General features: G+C 39.2%; 1 protein-coding gene across 1 annotated transcript in view; it reads left to right on the top strand.

The window, feature by feature from the left end:
* Positions 1-543: 543 nt before the first annotated feature.
* Positions 544-18,821, top strand: part of exoc6 (exocyst complex component 6) — a 74,418-nt gene continuing 56,140 nt past the window's right edge. Inside the window, exons 1-4 of the mRNA XM_048608831.1 lie at positions 544-575; positions 13,469-13,640; positions 18,411-18,458; positions 18,554-18,644. Coding sequence (XP_048464788.1) covers positions 559-575; positions 13,469-13,640; positions 18,411-18,458; positions 18,554-18,644 — 328 coding nt within the window. The 5' untranslated portion in view covers positions 544-558. The remainder of the gene's footprint in view (positions 576-13,468; positions 13,641-18,410; positions 18,459-18,553; positions 18,645-18,821) is intronic.

Genomic DNA, 18,821 nt, shown 5'->3' on the forward strand with positions numbered 1-18,821 from the left:
ATTGGTCTCCTTCACTGTTTTGGAATGTATACTATCAACTCCTGTTAGCAGTTATATTTTCATTTTATTGAAGTGAAAACTGAATTTGAATTCAGACTCCATTCAGGGCATCAATTATAGTTATAGTCAGGGAAATACGTAGAAGAAATGAGGAGCAATAGGGAATGGGAGCAAATGACAAAAGGTTGGATTGACTTGGTTCTGTATGCCACGTTTGCTTGGCGCAAGAAACCCGAGGCTCTGAAGTAAAGATTGAGATCATCTTGCTAGGTTTTGGAAAATAGAAAGTTTCTTAATGCTGTTTAATTTTGGACCCCAACATCCATGTCAAAAAACTTTTTTTTTGACTGTGAATGAATAGGATTGAAAGATAATAGGATTATACACAGAGTAACAGAATGGAAGTTGAAACAAAGACTTTGATGTTTAAAGTTAAGCAGAAATGACACTTATATAAAACAAGTCGCCTGTTTGCTCTTTCTGCCCTTCTAAATCCTCACTACTACTGACTTTTTTTTTTGGATTCTTCTGTTTTTAGCGTGGAGAATAGGTAGATGGATGGAAAATCTTCACATGTGAGTGTGGCCGGACTGAGTAGTATGTATAATTCCAGCTTTCTTAAAGAAATACTGAATCAAAGGTGTTCAAATGCTAATTCATTTTAGCAAATTAAAGGCACCAATTGCCATTTTAAACTTAGTATTTAACCATGCAACTAATGGGGGTGTTTGTAACAAGTATTTGCTGTATTAAAAAATGTGTAAACACTCAATATCGCTGTGATATGTCACTGTGTATAATAAGAATGCAGCTGTCTACTAGTTTTTTTTGACATCCAAATTTTTAACTGTGGTATATTAGAGTTCCATGGCCACTTGGCTGTCTCATGTGGCTTTGAACATAGTACTTTCCGGTCAATTTTGTGAGCAGTGGAATTATTCCAAACTGTTTACGGATTGGATTATAGCAATAATTGATCTCCTGGTAGACATGAGTTGCTAACATACTCGTACAACTGCTTTTTTTTTAGTATTACTTGGATAAGTTGCAACGATATTGGTAGTAATTGCAGTCCACCATTTGTTTACATCGACACGTCAGTTTGAACAAAATATGTAGTCTAAAGCCTTTACTAATTATAGATGTTTTATTAGCATAGCACTTACTACCTGTTAGATGATTGGTCGTGGTTTAACCTGAGGTGAAGTTGAGAAGAGTTCTTGATGGTAACTTTCTCTAGTACGGGAATTAAACTCACTATGGGTGTTACTCAACACAAACCAGCCTCCAGCCAGCTGAGCTAAACTGCCTGTTTGTTATGTAACTTAGTCAAACTTGCCAAACCTTCTGAGGAAGGGTCACCAAACCCAAAACCTTAACTCTGCTTTCTAGCTACAGTTGCATGGCAGACCTGCTATGTTTTCACAGCAGTTAGTATTTTGTTTTTGATTTCCTGCATCCACCCTTTTGGGGTGTGTTTTTTTTCCTTGAATATTTTGTTCCATTAACATGGCATTCTTTCTTAGCCTACTTTGTCATTAGACAGTCTTTTTGTTTTCCCCCCAATTTCTGGACAAGAGGTGGGCTTTCTTGCATTCTTATGGCCTCTACTCTACTCAAGTCATGTGTTCTCCAAAGATGGTGCTGCTGTGGCTAATCACCATAACTACATACCCAACATTAAGACACCAGCATGAATCAATACTTCTGCAACAAATGAGTTGAAATGTCCCAAGCTTTAGTCATGATTTTAGTTCCCTATAATGGGTCTTTTTCTATAAATTCAATTTGGGCATTGGTTACTTTTGTGAAAGGCTATTTTCTGTTCTTTTTTGTTTGGCAAATAAAAGTCAGTCCTTCCAGAATGGGACCGAATCCAACATGGCTCAGATAACAAGTAGCTGTAGACCCAATGATGAAAAAAAATATTAATACTATGGTGGCTTACACCTGGTAGCTGAACACTGCAAGTCATTTTTTCTTCTTTTTGTTTGCAGTTCTGTATATCTGAGGATTTTTTAAGCTTTGAAACAAAACTCTGGGATTGAAAGTGTTTAGGGCTGGTGAGAAGACCTGACTGGGATTAGAAACTTATTTTCGTTTTCTTTGTCTTTCCCGAATTGTCTTGCACATTTATATATATATTTTTAAAGTTACCTCAAGAAGGGTCCTCATGTGGCATAGTGGTAGTGTCCCTACCCTTGGACCAGGAGGCTCAGGTTAAAGTTCCACCTGCTCCAGAGATGTATAATGACATCTCTGAACATGTTGATTCAAAAAACATTTTCAAATTTTTATATTTAAAAAAAAAAGTCCAATTTCTAAGAATTACCTCAGTAGAAATGTTTAAATTCCACAGCTTTTCAGACCAGGGGAGGTTTGGTTTGAAACCTGCAGGTTGTTTGTAATAAGTAGTCATGCAAGACTCCACAGTTCATGGGAGAAACTGGGGAATATCAATTAAGTAGAATTTGGATGTAATGGAGAAGTAATTTCTCAATTTCTGCAAAAGTTGAGAAATGGGTTGAAACTTTTAATTGCGTTCTAAGATTTTTCTAAAATCTTCTGTAGTGGTTGGCTTTCTGTCCTTTTGTGTAAAATCTTCTTCTGTTTTTTAAATAGCGGCCTCCTAGAACTGTTTCAGTGACCTCCATGTTAAGTAACTAGAAGAAGAAATCTGACTTGTTCAGTAGTGCCATCAGTTGGAATTGTAACCCCCTCAACCATGATTTAAACTTGGAGGTTCAGAATTTTACATGGCTAAGTCTTGATGACTTGTCCCAAATATAAAGACTTTTTCTTCTTTTCCCTTCTTGCTCAAATACTGCCTGCATTTGTCCCCATCAACCCTTGGAAATTTCAATTACTACTACAGTTTGTAACTAGATTGTACAAGTACTATCCCTGTTGCTCATATGGAAGCTTGTACATGTATTTCTAAAACAAATCCCTATGGCGTTCTGAATTTTGTTTTAGTACTTTCTAAACTCCTTGGGGATTTGGTTCTCTAAACCATGTGGGTAAAAGTAGCTTCTAACTGACTAACATAACTGCTTATACAGGCAGCACATTAACCTATTTTCATTAGGTAACAAAGGGAACCAATTGGCCCTTCTATCTTGCTGCTCATTGACTACAAGCTTTTGTTTTGGACGTGATGTAATGAACCAATGTAGTGAGTACTTAAATAACTTGCATGCCTTGACCGTAAACTAATAAGGTTTTCCTTGGGTTTGAGCTAACCTCTCTTTTAATAATGCTTTGATTTAAGTTAAATAAAATGCATTCTGACCTTTGCATACATGTGCTCCTGAAGTTCTGTTATGTGCACAGATTCAAATTACAGACTGGGACAGGTTTGTTCCAGAAAAAGTGAAAAGACAGTTTAGTGATTCACCTGGTTTTGGGCTAACCTGCTTAATCTTCTTCTAACTTCAGGGTTTCCAGTTCCAGCTGATTTTATGTGGTCCCCCTGTATAGGGTAATGCTAGTTTGATTTTTCTTGAATCCCTTTATCTGTATCAAGGGCACCCCGGATGATCTGTCAACAGGGCAAAAAAACTTGCCAGGTGGGTTGGGGAGAGATGGTGTGAGATTTTGCCACTGAGGTTCGTCCATCTTAGCTAGTTGTCCTCAGCTTTGCAAAGAAAATCATTAGGAAAAATGATAATGGCAAGTCTTGGTGCTTGATACCTTCCCAGATGCTGCTGCTCCACTTTGGACAGTCTTGGGCCAGTGATTCCCAGGTGTCTGGGAATGCTGCACTTCCTCAGTGAGGCCTCAAGGGTATTACCGAAGCACTTCCTCTGTTCTCCGGGGCTTGCCTGCTATTTCAAGATTAGGAGTAGAGCACCTGCTTGGAGTCTTGTAGCCAATCAAGGTTGGTGAATACCTCTGCTAGGGATGTTGGCCTGATCGCGGACGTTGGTGTTGGTGCATCTTTCTTCCCAGTGGATTTGCGGGATCTTGCATGGGCAGTGTTGCTGTTGCTACTGCTTCAGCGCCTTGGTGTCTGCTGTAGACATTCCACATCTCAGCCATGTAAACCTTGATTTTTTTTTGGTGTTGCATCTGATGTGGTTCTCTCATCCTTTCTTCCTTAGGTGATTAAAGGCTGCACTAGCCCACTGAAAGTGATGTTGGATCTCTTCACTAATGGCTGCTTTAGCTGACTGACCACTTCCAATACCTTCGAAGTGGCCTACATTTCTCTAAGACCTCCCCATGGACCTTGATCGGGGAGGGGGAGGGGGTTTGCTGCACAATACCAGGCCAGGTTGATGAAGCACCTTCATCTTGCTGATATGCTAAGTGAGACCCATGCTTTCATGCCCTCATAAAGTGCTGCTGATGATCTGGAGTATGTCCTCGGAGGTTGCACACGAACAAGCATCATCTGCAGAGTGCTGACTTGTTACAACCGTACCTGAATTTCATTGCAATTTCAGATGAGTACCCTAAATCGTCAGCTCCCAAATGAGAAGGGAGAGACTGGCTGGCTTTTTTTTTCACCTGTACTCGTACTCGTTTTTTTTTCAACAAGGCTAACTTAAAGGGTCCCTGTGCTTGTGAATTCTTCTTTGTTCTTTTTAGAGCAAATGAATTTTGAATTATCCAGGTTTTGAGTTAACAAAACCATGAGTTGGCTAGCAAGTGGGAGAAGTAAATGCAAGCATATAAAATTATTCCTAATCAACAGTTTCTTTTTCAAAAAAAAATTAAAATTTCAACTTTTTCTCGACAAAAACAAACTGAGTTGATAGTAGATGTTGCAGCCTCTACGTGGTGAGTACATTGGTTGAGCAGGCCATTTTCATGGCCCTTCACTTATTTGCTGGTTCATGTAATTCTGGCTGGCAGCACTTAGTGTGCTGGCTTTGTCTTTGTCTTTTTCCCTTCTCTCTGCCTGCATACATGGGTGTTTAATGGATTTCTCCAACTGATGCTAGCAACACTAGTCCACACACTAGCACATCAGCTCCCTGACACAAACTAGGGGTTGTAGTCAGTTCTTGTATAAGAGTCATCACTCAAGCGGTGAAATGGCCTCTTGTTGAGGGTGAGGAAGTGGTGGTTATGGTGGTGGTGGTGTCCTCGTTATCTTTATCCTAAGTCTTTTGAACAGAGTTTCTTATTTACCTTTTGGTGTATATAGGTGTGACATTCCAAGGGTCTGCACAGAATTCTGCCAGACCATCTCTTAGATTGACATCCATGGTGTTTTATGGTTGCAGCAGTCCTTCACATGCACTTTGCAATTAAATTGAACATATACATAAGTAGTTCAGGGTTCTGGTCCATCGTTGTGATGTCTGTCATAGACCTTCCTTCTCCATCTGCTGTGAGGATCTAGTAACATTGGTTACAAATACATTCTGAGGGTAATTTTGTTTTGGTCTTGTTTGGGAAGCTGTCTTGGCAAGGGTTCAAAGTGACTATCCAAATGATTTTGTTTAATGGCTTGTCTCCTATCGTTGAATCGTCAAGTAATTGACAACCTTGGAAATGTGACAAGATTTGGGTATTTCACATTGACTTGAAGGTGGTTTTTATTTTTGAGTTTAGAGATATCCATAATGCAAATTGGGGTGGCCATCTCTGGCTCTGATTTTAGTTACTTTGGTTTGTGAATTTTTTTTTTACCATGGTCTGTCTTCCAAAAATTCAAATTTCCAGCTGGTGGAGTCAAAATTGTTGTTTGACAACCATACCTAATCTTGCTGATTTGTTTCTTGAATTTAGTAGAAACTTAGTGGCAGCTGAGCATATGCTAGTTGTGCAAGGTAACAGTTGCAGCAACCATGCGAATACTTGCTTTGTTGTTTGCCTGAATGAACGGGAGGCAAAATGCATTTTAAACACGTTGCTGAAGCTACTAAAGTGCTGGAAGAAAACTTCTTGGAAGAAGGGTACCTCCCAGCCTTGTAGAAATTGACTGCACCTGCTCTATAATTGTCAACAACCTTTTGTTACACCCTATTACTTGTCTCTCTGCAGTCTCCCTCATGCCTTTGTTGCAACTTGAGGCCTTTCCATAAACTTGGAATTATAATTCAGGCTAGCATTGAGAGAGCTTACAACAGTTAGGTTTTTAAATGACTGTCTTCCCTCTGCACACTATACCACAGAAATACTTATGGTAGTTCATTGAGGGATTGACGTAGTCAAGAAACATAAATCAATATCCCAATCCTTGCTAGAGTACGAAGAAGCCAATTAGCCTGACATGGCCATGCCATCTTTGCAAGAGAGACAACCCTTATTCTTGTCCTTCACCTTTTTTTCTTTCCCCTTTGGTTTATCTGGAGCCAAAAACTAATTCTCTTTTTGGCAGTCACTATATTTGACACTGCATTCTGTATTTTGCTCCTTTCTGGGCAGAGCATTTTTAACCACTTTATAAAAAAGTTCATCCACCAATTTCCATGGGCTGCTTTTTTTTTTTCTTTGCTAATCATTAAATTATTTTACTCTGCTTCAGGATCCTGTTGGAGGGAACACTGGAATCTACCGTGACTGGGAACACTTCTATCCAATCTTGTCGTCTTCCAATTTACCCATGTAACTGAAGTTCCTCATCCCTGGAAACATTCAAATGAACTTTTTTCACATCTCTAATGCATTCATAACATTACTGAAAATGGGTCATATTAGTTTTATACAAGCTTATCAATAACTTGACTTGTGTGCGCTGGCCCACTTACACTGGTTGCAAACCACTGTTTTAACATCAGAATTATCCAAGTGTGCCATGAAATTTTGTACAAAGACGGGAACCTCCTAAATGCAAATTGTTTGGATGGAGCAGATTTTGTCAAGTGTCCAAGAAGGATTTCTGACTCTATGTAGATAGGTTGACTAGAGGGGAGGCCATATTGGATCTGGTGCTTGGCAATGAACCAGGTCAGGTGTCAGATTTCCTGGTGGGAGAGCATTTCGGTGATCGTGATCACAACTCCAACTTTTACTATAGTCGTGGAGAGGGATAGGAGTAGATGGTATGAGAAAGTATTTAATTGGGGGAGGGGGAATTATAATGTTATTAGGCAAGAATTATGGAGCACTAATTGGGATCAGATGTTCTCGGGGAAATGCACGATAGAAATGTGGAGGTTGTTTAGGGAGCAGTTGCTACAAGTACTGGATAGGTTTGTCCCACTGAGGCAAGGAAAGGATGGTAAAGTGAAGGAACCTTGGATGACCAGACATGTGGAACACGTAGTCAAGAGGAAGAAGGGATCTTACTTAAAGTTAAGGAAGCAAGGATCAGACAGGGTTCTAGGGTTCTAGAGGTCTATAGGGTAGCCAGGAAGGATCTGCAGAATGGACTTAGAGCTAGAAGTGGGTATGAGAGAACCTTGGCAAGTAGGATGATGGAAAAACCCAAGGCTCTCTATACTTGTGTGAGGAACAAGAGGATGGCCAGAGTGAGGGTAGGGCCAATTGGGGATAGTGGAGGGAACTTGTGCACGGAATTGGAGGAGGGAGAGGAGGTCTTTAGTGAATACTTTGCTTCAGTATTCACGAGTGAGGGACCTTGTAGTTTGTGAGGACAACATGAAACCGGCAGATATGCTCAAACAGGTTGTTGTGAGGAAGGAGGATGTGAGAGAAATTTTGAAAAACATGAGGATAGATAAGACCCCTGGGCCAGACGGGATATACCCAAGGAGTCTCCTTTAGACAAATTCTGTCATTATTGAAACATCTAAACCCAAAGTGGGGGTTCGTGGGCAAGAACTGTTCGCAGACCAAATACTGACAGCTATCTGGTGTTTGGTTTTATTATCGGGGAATGCTGCTCACCCCTTAACTGAATATCTCCTCTGTAGAAAGAAACTGGCAGATCGTGAGATGGTATCATGTAAGTTGATGCCATTTGCAGACAAAACATCTGTCTTCTGAACAAACACACTTCAGATGCATGAAAGAAAGAAAACATGAAACAGTCCTGATATCTGATGGTGTATGCACAGGTATTGGATAAAGCTTAGGAGGCCAGTTACCTGATCAGAAATCACATGACACCAGGTTATAGTCCAACAGGTTTATTTGAGCCAATAGTTTTTGTTGAAAATGCAAGCTTTTTCAAAAACCTGTTGCACTATAACCTGGTGTCATGCAATTTCTGACCTTGTCCATCCCAGTCCAACTCTGGCACTTCCCCATCTCAGTTACCTAATGCTGCTATGCTTTTGGCAAAAATCAAAATCCCCAAACCACGACTAGAACCTGAAATCAGGCTTGCAGGTTTTATTTTCATAAAATAACAAGCATGTTAGGAGCTGATGTTGCAAAAGTGCCAAAGTTCCACTCTCCTCTCCTAATTGTTAACTGCTGACAGGTCCATTTGTCATTTACGGAGGAGGTATTGCAAGAGAAGTTAGAGTCCCTGATGTAAGCAGATGCTGCCCAATATTTCTTCTCTTGATAAGAACTCCACACATGAGAATTATTTTTGGGTTTTTTCCTTTATAAGGATATACTAGAGTCACATGACTGAAGAAATATTTTTGAGGTAACAGATATTTGCTTTGTTTCCAGAAAGCAAATTTACCTTGACAATGTGTTGGAGCGATAGCACTGACTGACAGAGCAGACTCGGTGATGTGGAAAATCAAAGGACTTGACAGTAAGGTGGAAGACCAAAGACCTGACAGTCAGATCAACCATTGCATCCACCACTATGAAGCTCTTGTAGCCAAAACAATGGCCACCAGAGTTAACTGTGTAGTTCAGCAAGCTGTTTAAACTTATGAATTCAGTAAAAATCACTTTGCAATATTGTGTAGAGATGGGAGCTGGGATTCAGAGTTAACTATTGTGCCTCATTGTGTAACTGTAATCGTGATGGGGGGAGGGTTCTCCTGCTCACAAGAACTCTGTTGAAAACTGTCAGTTCTCTCCAAAGTGTAACTCTATTTTTAAAAAAAAAAAAAGTTACTATCTGACCACTACTGGTGGGCTAAGCTGGCATAAGATCTTTTTCAATCAACTGAATGATCTGAACTGACCTCTTAAAACGCAGAGGAATGAAATGATCCTCACAGAAACTTCAAGATTTCAAGTCAAAACTGGGCCTGTGAGAAACAAGTAAACCCCTGCAACTGTAATGTTTCCGTTCACATCAACACAAATGCAGACATCAAGGAGTACAGCCTGACTCCTTTTGATCGTCTCAATGTTGCAAGAGAGCTTCCAGTTCTAATTGGCAAATGTAGAAGACTGGATATGCAATGCAATTAAAGCACTCTTCTTCTTCTTTAATATAGAGGAATGCATTAGAGCTACAGATGGAAAGCAAAATGAAACTAATACTTTGTGTATGCATTTTTTTGACTTTCTGGGGTACATGAATATATGATGTGACAGTACTATTGCTGTACTCTTGCCGTTTCTGATAACCACCTACCTCTGCAAGCTATCATTTATTATCATGGGTCTCGCTTTTTAAAAAGGAGTGCTTGTCAGTAGAACAAGATTTGCAGGTGGTTGTCAATTTCTTCCTCGACCAAAAGGCTATGTACGTACTGGCATACCAGGTTTCCCACTAACCTTGGTAAATTGCAATTTACTTTCAAATTCAAAATCTCAAGTTACAGTTCACTATTGGTTCAATACAATATGTGGAACAGATTTTAGAATAGTTTAAAACTTGTTTTTGAGTAGATTTTGAAATTATTGTGAAATATTAATAATGCATGTGATTGTCTTCTTTAGCTCATTTGTGTACACCATGTTGCAATCGTCTGTCATAACATAACCATTCTCTTTACATGCATTTACTATACTTACAAGCTGAAAATTCAGCCATGGAATTTTGTCTCATTTTTAAATGCATGGAGTTAGTAGAAAGGTTAGCAACCACTGATTTTAAAGCATAGACAATCTAAAGTTGTTTGTTTTTAACTTTTTTTTTTCTCAACTTGCCCTGTCACCTTCAATAATTGTTAGAGCTATACCCCTGGTGGTGGCCCTTCTGCACCCCTTTTATTGTTACCCATCTTCCCTGATACTATGTTAATGCATACTCCTGTGTATGAAACTTAATCGCCCATTTATTCACCTATTCCACCATCCTGTCCAAGTCTTTGTTTTTGAAGTTCTATATTGTATAAAGCACAAGTAAAGATGTGCATGACCTGCAGGGCTTGGGTTGGACACACCTAATTTGCTATCTCAACCTATGTCATTTTTGTCACTAAAATAAATCATCATCTGGCCATTATCATCTTTGTTTTACATGTGGGGAAATACAGCAGCCTATAATAGGGCAGTAACTACTCTATGGAGACTTAAATTGCTGAGTCTGTGTGTATCCTTTTTTTTCACTTTTTTTTCCCCCCCCCCCCACCCCATGCCATTCAATGTTAGTGTCTGCTGATAACCAATATCCCCATTTGTGCAGCCTTTCAGAATAGCTGTGCTTCCCTATTATACTCTTCCAGTATTGAAAATTTTAATAAATCTAATTGTGCTTTTTAGATGCAGTTGAAGAACCCTCTCGTGGCCCTGAAGGGTGATACATATTTTGGGTTTCACAAACTCTGTTCACCCATTTGTGCATAAATGTCACTGAGCAGTTTTTGCCCAAAAAATTTCCTTTTACACGATGGTCATAATCTACAGTGATGCATTTTAAAATGTAGCCTCAAAAGCCATTCTAATGTCAGAATTGGTGAATTATGCCTCTTGAACAAACAAAAGTTGTTTCTATGTTGCATGGTATATGCATTCCCTTCTAGTCGAACTTGCAGTTATAATCATTGAGTAGCAATTTACAATGGAATAACCTTTTAATGTACTTTAATAGAACTTTGTATTCCTCACCAATATGGTGCTGCACAACCTTCTCGTTCCATCAGCAAATGGCTGACCCCTATCTGATTCTTTTGATCCTAGTCTGCCTTGCGGTCTTTTGGCTACTGCTACCTTGAGCTGTTTTTTTTTGTGTGGGCCTGCTCATGTTTGGCTCCAAGTTGTTGCCCAACTGACTTTACTGACAGGTTTATTTTTTGTGTGCTGTTTGAAATTTGTCTCCAGTCCTTGACCTGGATGTCCTTGTCAATGCAGCCTTTTTTGTAAGGAGTTACCCTCAACCTCCCTGACATGAGGCGTGGACTCTGAGGACTGAAAATGACACCCAGAGCAGAGGACAAAAGAGGAGAAATGACACTTTAAAGTTGAACAAATGCTTCCAGTACAGAGAGATTGTGGCACCAACTCTGATCTAGTCTAAACAACTACTTTATTTTTCTATTTTAAACTAGGCCTGAGGAATGTAACTGTAAATTACTTTTCTTTCTGCAATTTTTTTTTCTCCAAACCATCAATTAAGGTTTTGGTCTATTCTTCTGACAGTTGAAGAATATGGCATCTTATTTCTACTGATCCGTTTTTTTTTGCCTTCGAAATAATTCCTGAGGGGTGACTCCACATGCATTGAATTGTTCTAGTTGCCTGTCTTGGCACCTGGTCTTAAATGCCAGTATATCTTTTGTGACATTTTAAAAATTTGTTAACCTATATGTTTAGCTTTTCTTTCCTTTTTTCAAATATTTGTTTCAACTCTCTTGCTGGTTTTTGTTTTTGCCTATGTATTTAAGCTGTTTTTGTTTTCATGCACACTTGGTGGCTGCTCCTTCAGAAAAGAGACTAATCATCCATCACTTTTTTATTTTTCCTCCTCACCTTTTTACCACATGCTTCCTATTTTTCTGGAATCCACCCTCTTAAACTCTGATTCTTCAGTACTTATCACTTTTTTCATGCTCTGCTGCCATCTGAGATTTGATTCCTTCTTTAAATAATTCTACTCTCTTGATATCTTTACTACCACATCAAAGCACTTGTTGCTGCCTCCTAGTGAGTAGTGATGCCACATGCTATTTCATTTAAAATTCTTGTCTTGTACCGTCAATGTCTTTCCATATTTCTCTCAATCTATCTCCCTTTCTTCCCCCATTATCTGCACTGAGAAACTTCTTTGACCTGTGGTGTGTTTTTTTTTTTTTTTTTTTTTTTAATTTTTTTTTTTAAAAAAAATTAAATTTTTTTTAAAAACCCTCCCTTCCCTCTTTTCCCCCTTTTTTTCCCCCCCCCTGCCCGGGTGTCTACTGCCCTCATTCCTTCCCAAGTTGGTCCTTTTTTTTTTTTTTTGCTATAAACTCTTTATTCTAGAGCACCACCACTATCACCTTTTTTAAATTGAGCTTATGATTTTGTTTCCCTTTCAGATTTTGTTTCCCTTTCGGAGCTTGTTTCATGGTGGGGTTCCCTGAAAGAGATTGTTAATGCACTGTCTTGGAAACAAGAATGCTCTTTTGTGGTTTGTGTGGATGTCTGCCTCATTTTGTCATTCTTTTTAAAATCCTTCCTTTTATTGTAGTAATTTATCATTGTAAATCTTTAACACTCATATATATTTCTCTCAATTTTTTGACAGAATTGTGCTGTCTTTTTTTGATCACCACCTTTTTTTTTTAATGTTCACTTATCGCCTTGCTGTGAAAGGATGCTTTGCACAACTTGCCTGCTCCCGAAATGGAAACATTTGGAAAAGCTTTATGACCAGGTCCAAACTGTTAGTTTATCCCTGTTCCACACAGATGACTTTTTTTTTCCTTTTCCCTTTCCCTTTTTTTTTTTTTTATTCAGCTACCTACCTAAGTCGGTTGCAACCAGGCTAATTTAGAAAGTAATCCCTTCCTTTCTGGACTTTTTTTTTTAAAATCCAGACCCTAATTAACTTGTGTTTGAAAAGGGGAAAATGTTAACCATGCTTTCTTGCTTACTGAACATGACCGGAATTACTTATGCAACACACATTAGAAATAAGGGGGCATAATAGATGTACAAATTAGTCTCTTGATTTGGGGGGGGTCCAAATGACCATGCTGAATCGCTGCATCCTCATTCAGCCGGAAATGCTGAGTGGATTATTTGTGTCCTGTACACAAGAACAAAGCCAACCGAACTAATTACAGTACCATCAGTGACGTGATGGAAGGAATCACCAACAGTGCTGTCAAGCAGTACTTGATTACTGCCCACTGACACTCCAAGTTTTTGTTCTGCCAGAATCATTCACTCTGACCTCCATTTTACAGACATGGCTCAAATGGCTGTCGCTGCATTTGACCAAATAAGACATGAAGGAATAACAATTTTTTCACTTTTTTTGTGTTTTTGCTTGTTTTTTTTCCCCTTTTTTTTTTTTTCTTGCCCCCTTCAGCCCTTCCCCACCACCACCATCTCTTTAATGCAGGTGCATTGGGCTGCGTGTCCACAACAGTGGTAGAATAAGATTTGGGGAAAATGGGTGCTGTGATTGAATTTCTCACTAGATGGAGCCAGACATTTCCTAATGATTAATGCTGTGTGTAGATTCTAGTGGTCTCATAAGTGAGTAATGTATTAAAGACTTTTTTCCTATTCTATATTATGTCTAACGAAATTTATTTCATAGATCTGTCTATGATGACCAGCCCAATGCACACAAACGGTTTATGGAAAAACTTGAGGCTCGCATTCGGAATCATGACCGGGAGATTGAGAAAATGTGCAACTTTCACCACCAGGGTTTTGTTGATGCTATCACAGAACTGCTGAAAGTGAGGTCGAATGCAGGAAAGCTAAAGGTAAGAAAACAGTCCACTTTTTATTTGAATGAATAAGGACAAATGCTAGAATGCGACCTTGCAGTGGCAAATACTTTGGACATCTCGTTGACACTAACAAACACACAGTAGGATTTAAGTAACTTCACAATCACTAGAAAAGTAATATTAGACAAACTAATGGGGCTAAAGGCAATTAAGTCCCCCTGCTCCTGATGGTATCCATCCTAGGATCTTAAAAGAAGTAGCTGCTGACAGTGGATGCATTAGTTCGTATTTTTCCAAAAATATTTGGATTTAGAAGGATCAGTGGAATGGAGAATGATCAATGTGATGCCCATTTGTCAAAAATAAAGGAGGGAGGCTTTTAAAAAATCTAATTATATAGAGCAATTCACCTAACACCTATTGAAGGATTGAAATACTTGTTACGGAAGTAATAGCAGTACTTCTTGAAAATCTTAATCTAACCGTGCAAGTAGCATCAACATGGCTTTATGAAAGGGATATCATTTGTGACTAATTTGAATTGTTTTTGAGCAAGTTTCAACCAGAGTGAATAGAGTGGGACAAGTAGAAGTAGAAGTCACTAAAGTACCTCCAAAAGGTTCTCATGAGATAAGAGCCCACAGTGTTGGGATAGTATACTGGCATGAATAGAGAATTTTACTAATGGGCAAGAAGCAGTGATAAGAGGTTTGTTTTTCTTTCGAGTTGGCACCCTGTGACAAATGGGTTCATGCAGGGTCAGTGCTAGAACTGTAACTGTTTACTATATTTCTATGACCTGGGAGGGAGGAAGGAAGCAAATCTACTGTAGCCAAACCTGTAGATGACACCAATAGGTGGAAAGACATGTGAGAAATACACACATTTTGGAGATATTGATACGTTAAATAGACAAAAAGCTGGCAAATGGAGCATAATGTGGGAGAATGTAAAGTTCACTTTGGAAGGAGAACAAAAGAACAGTACTATTTTTAAATGGAGAAAAATTGCAGAAAGCTGCAAAACAGAAGGACAAGGGAGTACTTGTGTACGAAACAAAAAAAGTACAGCAAGAAATCTGGAGGGGTTTGTTTATTTGCCTTTATTTCAAGGGGGTTGGAAAGTGAGAGGAGGGAAGTCTTGCTGCAACTGTACAAGGTGCTGGTGAAACCACACCTGGAGTACTGTGAACTGCTTTTGTCCCCTTATCTTTGGAAAGATGTTTGTTCATTTGGTGACACTTCAAAGAAGGTTCACTAGGTTGAATCCCTGATGTGGAGTAGCTGTCTTATGGGCAAAGGCTAGGTATGGAACTCATTCTCCAGTGAATAGAAGAATGAAACAATGATCTTATTGAAATGTAAAGTATTTTTAAGGGCTTGACAGGGTAAATGCTGAGGCTGTTTCCCCTCATGAGAGAGCTTAGGACCAGAGGGCTTAGTCTCAGAATAAAGGGGTGCTGATTTAAAATTGAAGAGGAGTTTTTGCTGATGGTTGAGGGTCTTTTGGAACTCCTTGTCATAGAGCTGTGGGGCAGATTGTTCTTGCGTTTTAAGAACAAGATTCAGTAGGAGAATCTAGGGTAATGGGGAAAGCACAGGAAAGTGAAGGTAAGCAGTGTCATATCGACCATAGTCCTATTGAATAGCGGAGCAGGCTTGAGGGGCCACAAAGGCCCACTCCTGTTCCTAATTTCTTGTGGACCTTGCATTTTTATAATGAATATATTTGAGCATTAATCTTTTTTCCTCTATTGTACTTAAAATATTAACTTAGCAATTTTTTGTGAATCATATGTCCCACTTTTGTGTTTCTTTTCCAACTTGAGCTCTACTCCTCAAATTCCCCTACTCACTTTTGCCGTACCAGTTCTACATTGTGGTATGCTTTTCAGTGAGCTCAAAAGAAGTGATCCAAAAAACCCCAGCCTCCAACAGCAATTAGGCTTGGAACACAGAACGGCCCACGATATTGTGCCGACCTATTATCCGAAGGTCAATCTACCCTGTATACCCTACATTTTTACTAGCATCCATGTGCCTATCCAAGAGTCGCTTAGAAGTCTCTAAAGTATCTGACTCCACTACCACTGCCGGCAGTGCATTCCACATGCCCGCCACTGTGTGAAGAACCTACCTCTGACATCTCCCCTATACCTTCCTCCAATCACCTTAAAGTTATGCCCCCTCGTAATAGTCACTTCCACCCTGGGGAAAGAGTGTCTGACTATCCGCTCTATCTATGCCTCTCCTCATCTTGTACGCCTCCATCAAGTCACCTCTCATCCTTCTTCTTTTCTCCAATGAGAAAAGCCCTAGCTCCCTCAACTTCTCATAAGACCTGCCTCCAGTCCAGGCAGCATCTGGTAAATCTCCTCTGCACTCTCTGTAAAGCTTCCACATCCTCCCTGTACTGAGGTGACCAGAACTGAACACAATATTCCAAGTGTGGTCTAGCCAGAGATTTATAGAGCTGCAGTATAACCTTGCAGCACTTAAACTCAATTTTAAAAACCCAAAGAACTGCGGATGCTGTAAATCAGGAACAAAAGCAAAGTTGCTGGAAAAGCTCAGCAGGTCTGGCAGCATCTGTAGAAACAAAGCAGAGTTAACGTTTTGAGTCAAGTCACCCTTCCTCAGAATATTTTCCTGACATTTTGTGGTCCTTTTTTTTTAAACAGGAGACTGGTTATTGGGAGTATAATTTGAACTGTGCGTGGAGCAGTAGATAAGTCTTTTTTGGTTATCATTGACTCTCTTGCTTAGCAGGTGATATCTGCTCATGGTGTTAAGTTTGACCTGTCCATCCTGGGCCTCCTGCAGTGTCACAATGATGCCACCCACAAACTGGAAGAACAGCACCTCATAATCTGCCTTGGGAGTCTACAGCCCAATGGCCTAAATGTGGACTTTACCAGTTTCAAAATCTCTCTCCCCAACCCTCCCTCTCATTCCCCACCTCCTTGACCTGACACTAGCTGTCCATCTTCTCTCCCACCTATCTGCTCCTCCCCACCTTACTGACCATTCCCCACCAATGCCTACCTGCACTCCCCTATCACCATCCCACCTACCTTCCCCAGCCCCACCCCTCCTCTCTCTTTATTTCTGAGCTCCCTTCCCCCTTCCCCCATTTCTGAAGAAGGGTCCCAACCCGAAACATCAACTTTCCTACTCTGCTGCCTGGCCTGCTGTGTTCCTTCAGCTCCACTGTTATCTCTGACTTCAGCATCAGCAGTTCTTACTATCTGAGTAAGTTTCTGCCATGTGTTTTCATGTGACTGAACTGGCTACTTCTCAACCCCACATGACAGAGGGTAAGGTGTCCTTTTGATAGTGGAATCCAGAGAATTGTTCCTTTTTTCTTTTCTTTCTTGTTCTGTTCTGCTCTATCTTGTCCATTTAAGGCATTTCGGTTCAAAGTATGATGCAACTTGGTTACCACTAAGATTTCTTTGTTTTTTTTTGGAAAAAAAAACTTGGAAACTCCTAACAGTTAATTTGCCCTTGCAGCTCTCCAATAAGAGTTTGTGTTCTCTCTCTAGAGCACTGGCCATTTGAAAGCTGAGAGCCAGCTTTCTCAGTGATACCTTTTTGTCCATGAGCAATTTTTTTTTTTTCTTTTTTTTTTTTTTTTTTTAAAAAAACCATGTAGGGCTGCTATTTGAATGTCAAGAACTCGAAATAACATGAGCCTTGGATATTCTACCTTGGAAATTGTTAAAGCCTTAATGCAGGGCAAACAATAGAAATGATAACTAATGGAATTTGCTTGTAACTGAGGATTGGTGAACATGTAATGTTTTATTGTGGAGGCTGAAAGATGTGATTTGAGGTTGTCTAAGAAAAGAAATTTAAAGATAGTGATGAAACAAATGAGGGACTCCTGGACAATGGAATTTCAATTAAACTTTGAAATCATGTAATCTGAGAAAAACATCTTCAGAATATGGGAAGCTTCGTTCTGGAAGGTTATAACTAGGTCTAGTCAACTGAGCTGTTTAAAGTGAGGCAAGCCTATTTTATGTGAAGTAAAGAAGATTTTAGCAAAGGCAGGATTTCTTTTGCAATGTTAACTGTGCAATTTTGAGCCTTATCTCACGGGTTGGAGATGGTCACAATTCCTTTTACTTCCAGCTCTTACATTTCAGTTAGTTAAGGTGTCACTGATCTGGAATAGAAATATGTAAGTTGCTTGAAATCTAGAGATTCCCACTTAAAATAATTCCACTACTTAGATGTAATAAATCAGTATCAATTTTGTTCCACAAATGTTTTTAAAATGAATTGTTCAAAGCTGCACTTGTTGTTAATAAAATCATCTGGACTGAATGAGATTTTTAAGAAGTCTGAATAAGGACTATTGGTAAACTTTCGTGGTTGCATTATTTAACTTCAATGTACATGTACTGATTTACAACCACTTTATTTTTTTTCAATTGAGACTCAAAGTACAAGTTTAGAGCCAAGCACCCTTTTTGTAAACAATGCAGCAGTGAAGTCATGTATTTGGATATTGAGGGAGTGAGCACGTTGAAATAAAGCTGAATTAATGACTTTGTTCAGCAAGGTAAATGAGCTTGCATACGGTGATGACTTAATGAGCTTATGTGGGAAAAGAGGTGTTATTCTTTACGTGCATCTGCTTGAATTGGTGTTTCCAATTATTAGATACTTTACCTTTTTTAGGAGTGTTATATTTAAAGTTTTGGAAACAAAATTTGTTCCAGTATGTACTTTAATCTGGCTGACTATTTATCTGTTTGCTTAGTTTCTATAAGTTACAACCTAATTTTTATTTTAGGTTCAAGTAACTGAGACGAATCGGCGACTTCAAGATGCAGGAAAAGAGGTGAGAATTAAGTATTGACGTTCACTGTGTAACTTTAAGGTTTCTGTTTATATATAAATAAAGCTGTATTTGTATTCCTTTTTTAATATTAAAAGGTGATTAGCCAAAGCGAAGAAATGATTCGATGCAGAGTGCAACAGAGGAACATTGCTACTACAGTTGAGAAACTTCAGCTCTGTCTTCCTGGTAAGCAAGTTCTTTAATCGCATATTTTAGTCCCATCTCACTAAAGGTACAATATATAGGCTGTATGCTTGGACTTTTTGCTGGGAAGACTTGAATATAAGTGTGAATTCACCAATTTGATTTTTCTTTTAAATGGGAAGCAATCTGAAGGATCACCTAGCTATGAAGAGGCTACAG

The sequence above is a fragment of the Rhincodon typus genome, chromosome 20 (assembly GCF_021869965.1).
Source record: "Rhincodon typus isolate 14 chromosome 20, sRhiTyp1.1, whole genome shotgun sequence".
NCBI lineage: Eukaryota > Metazoa > Chordata > Chondrichthyes > Orectolobiformes > Rhincodontidae > Rhincodon > Rhincodon typus.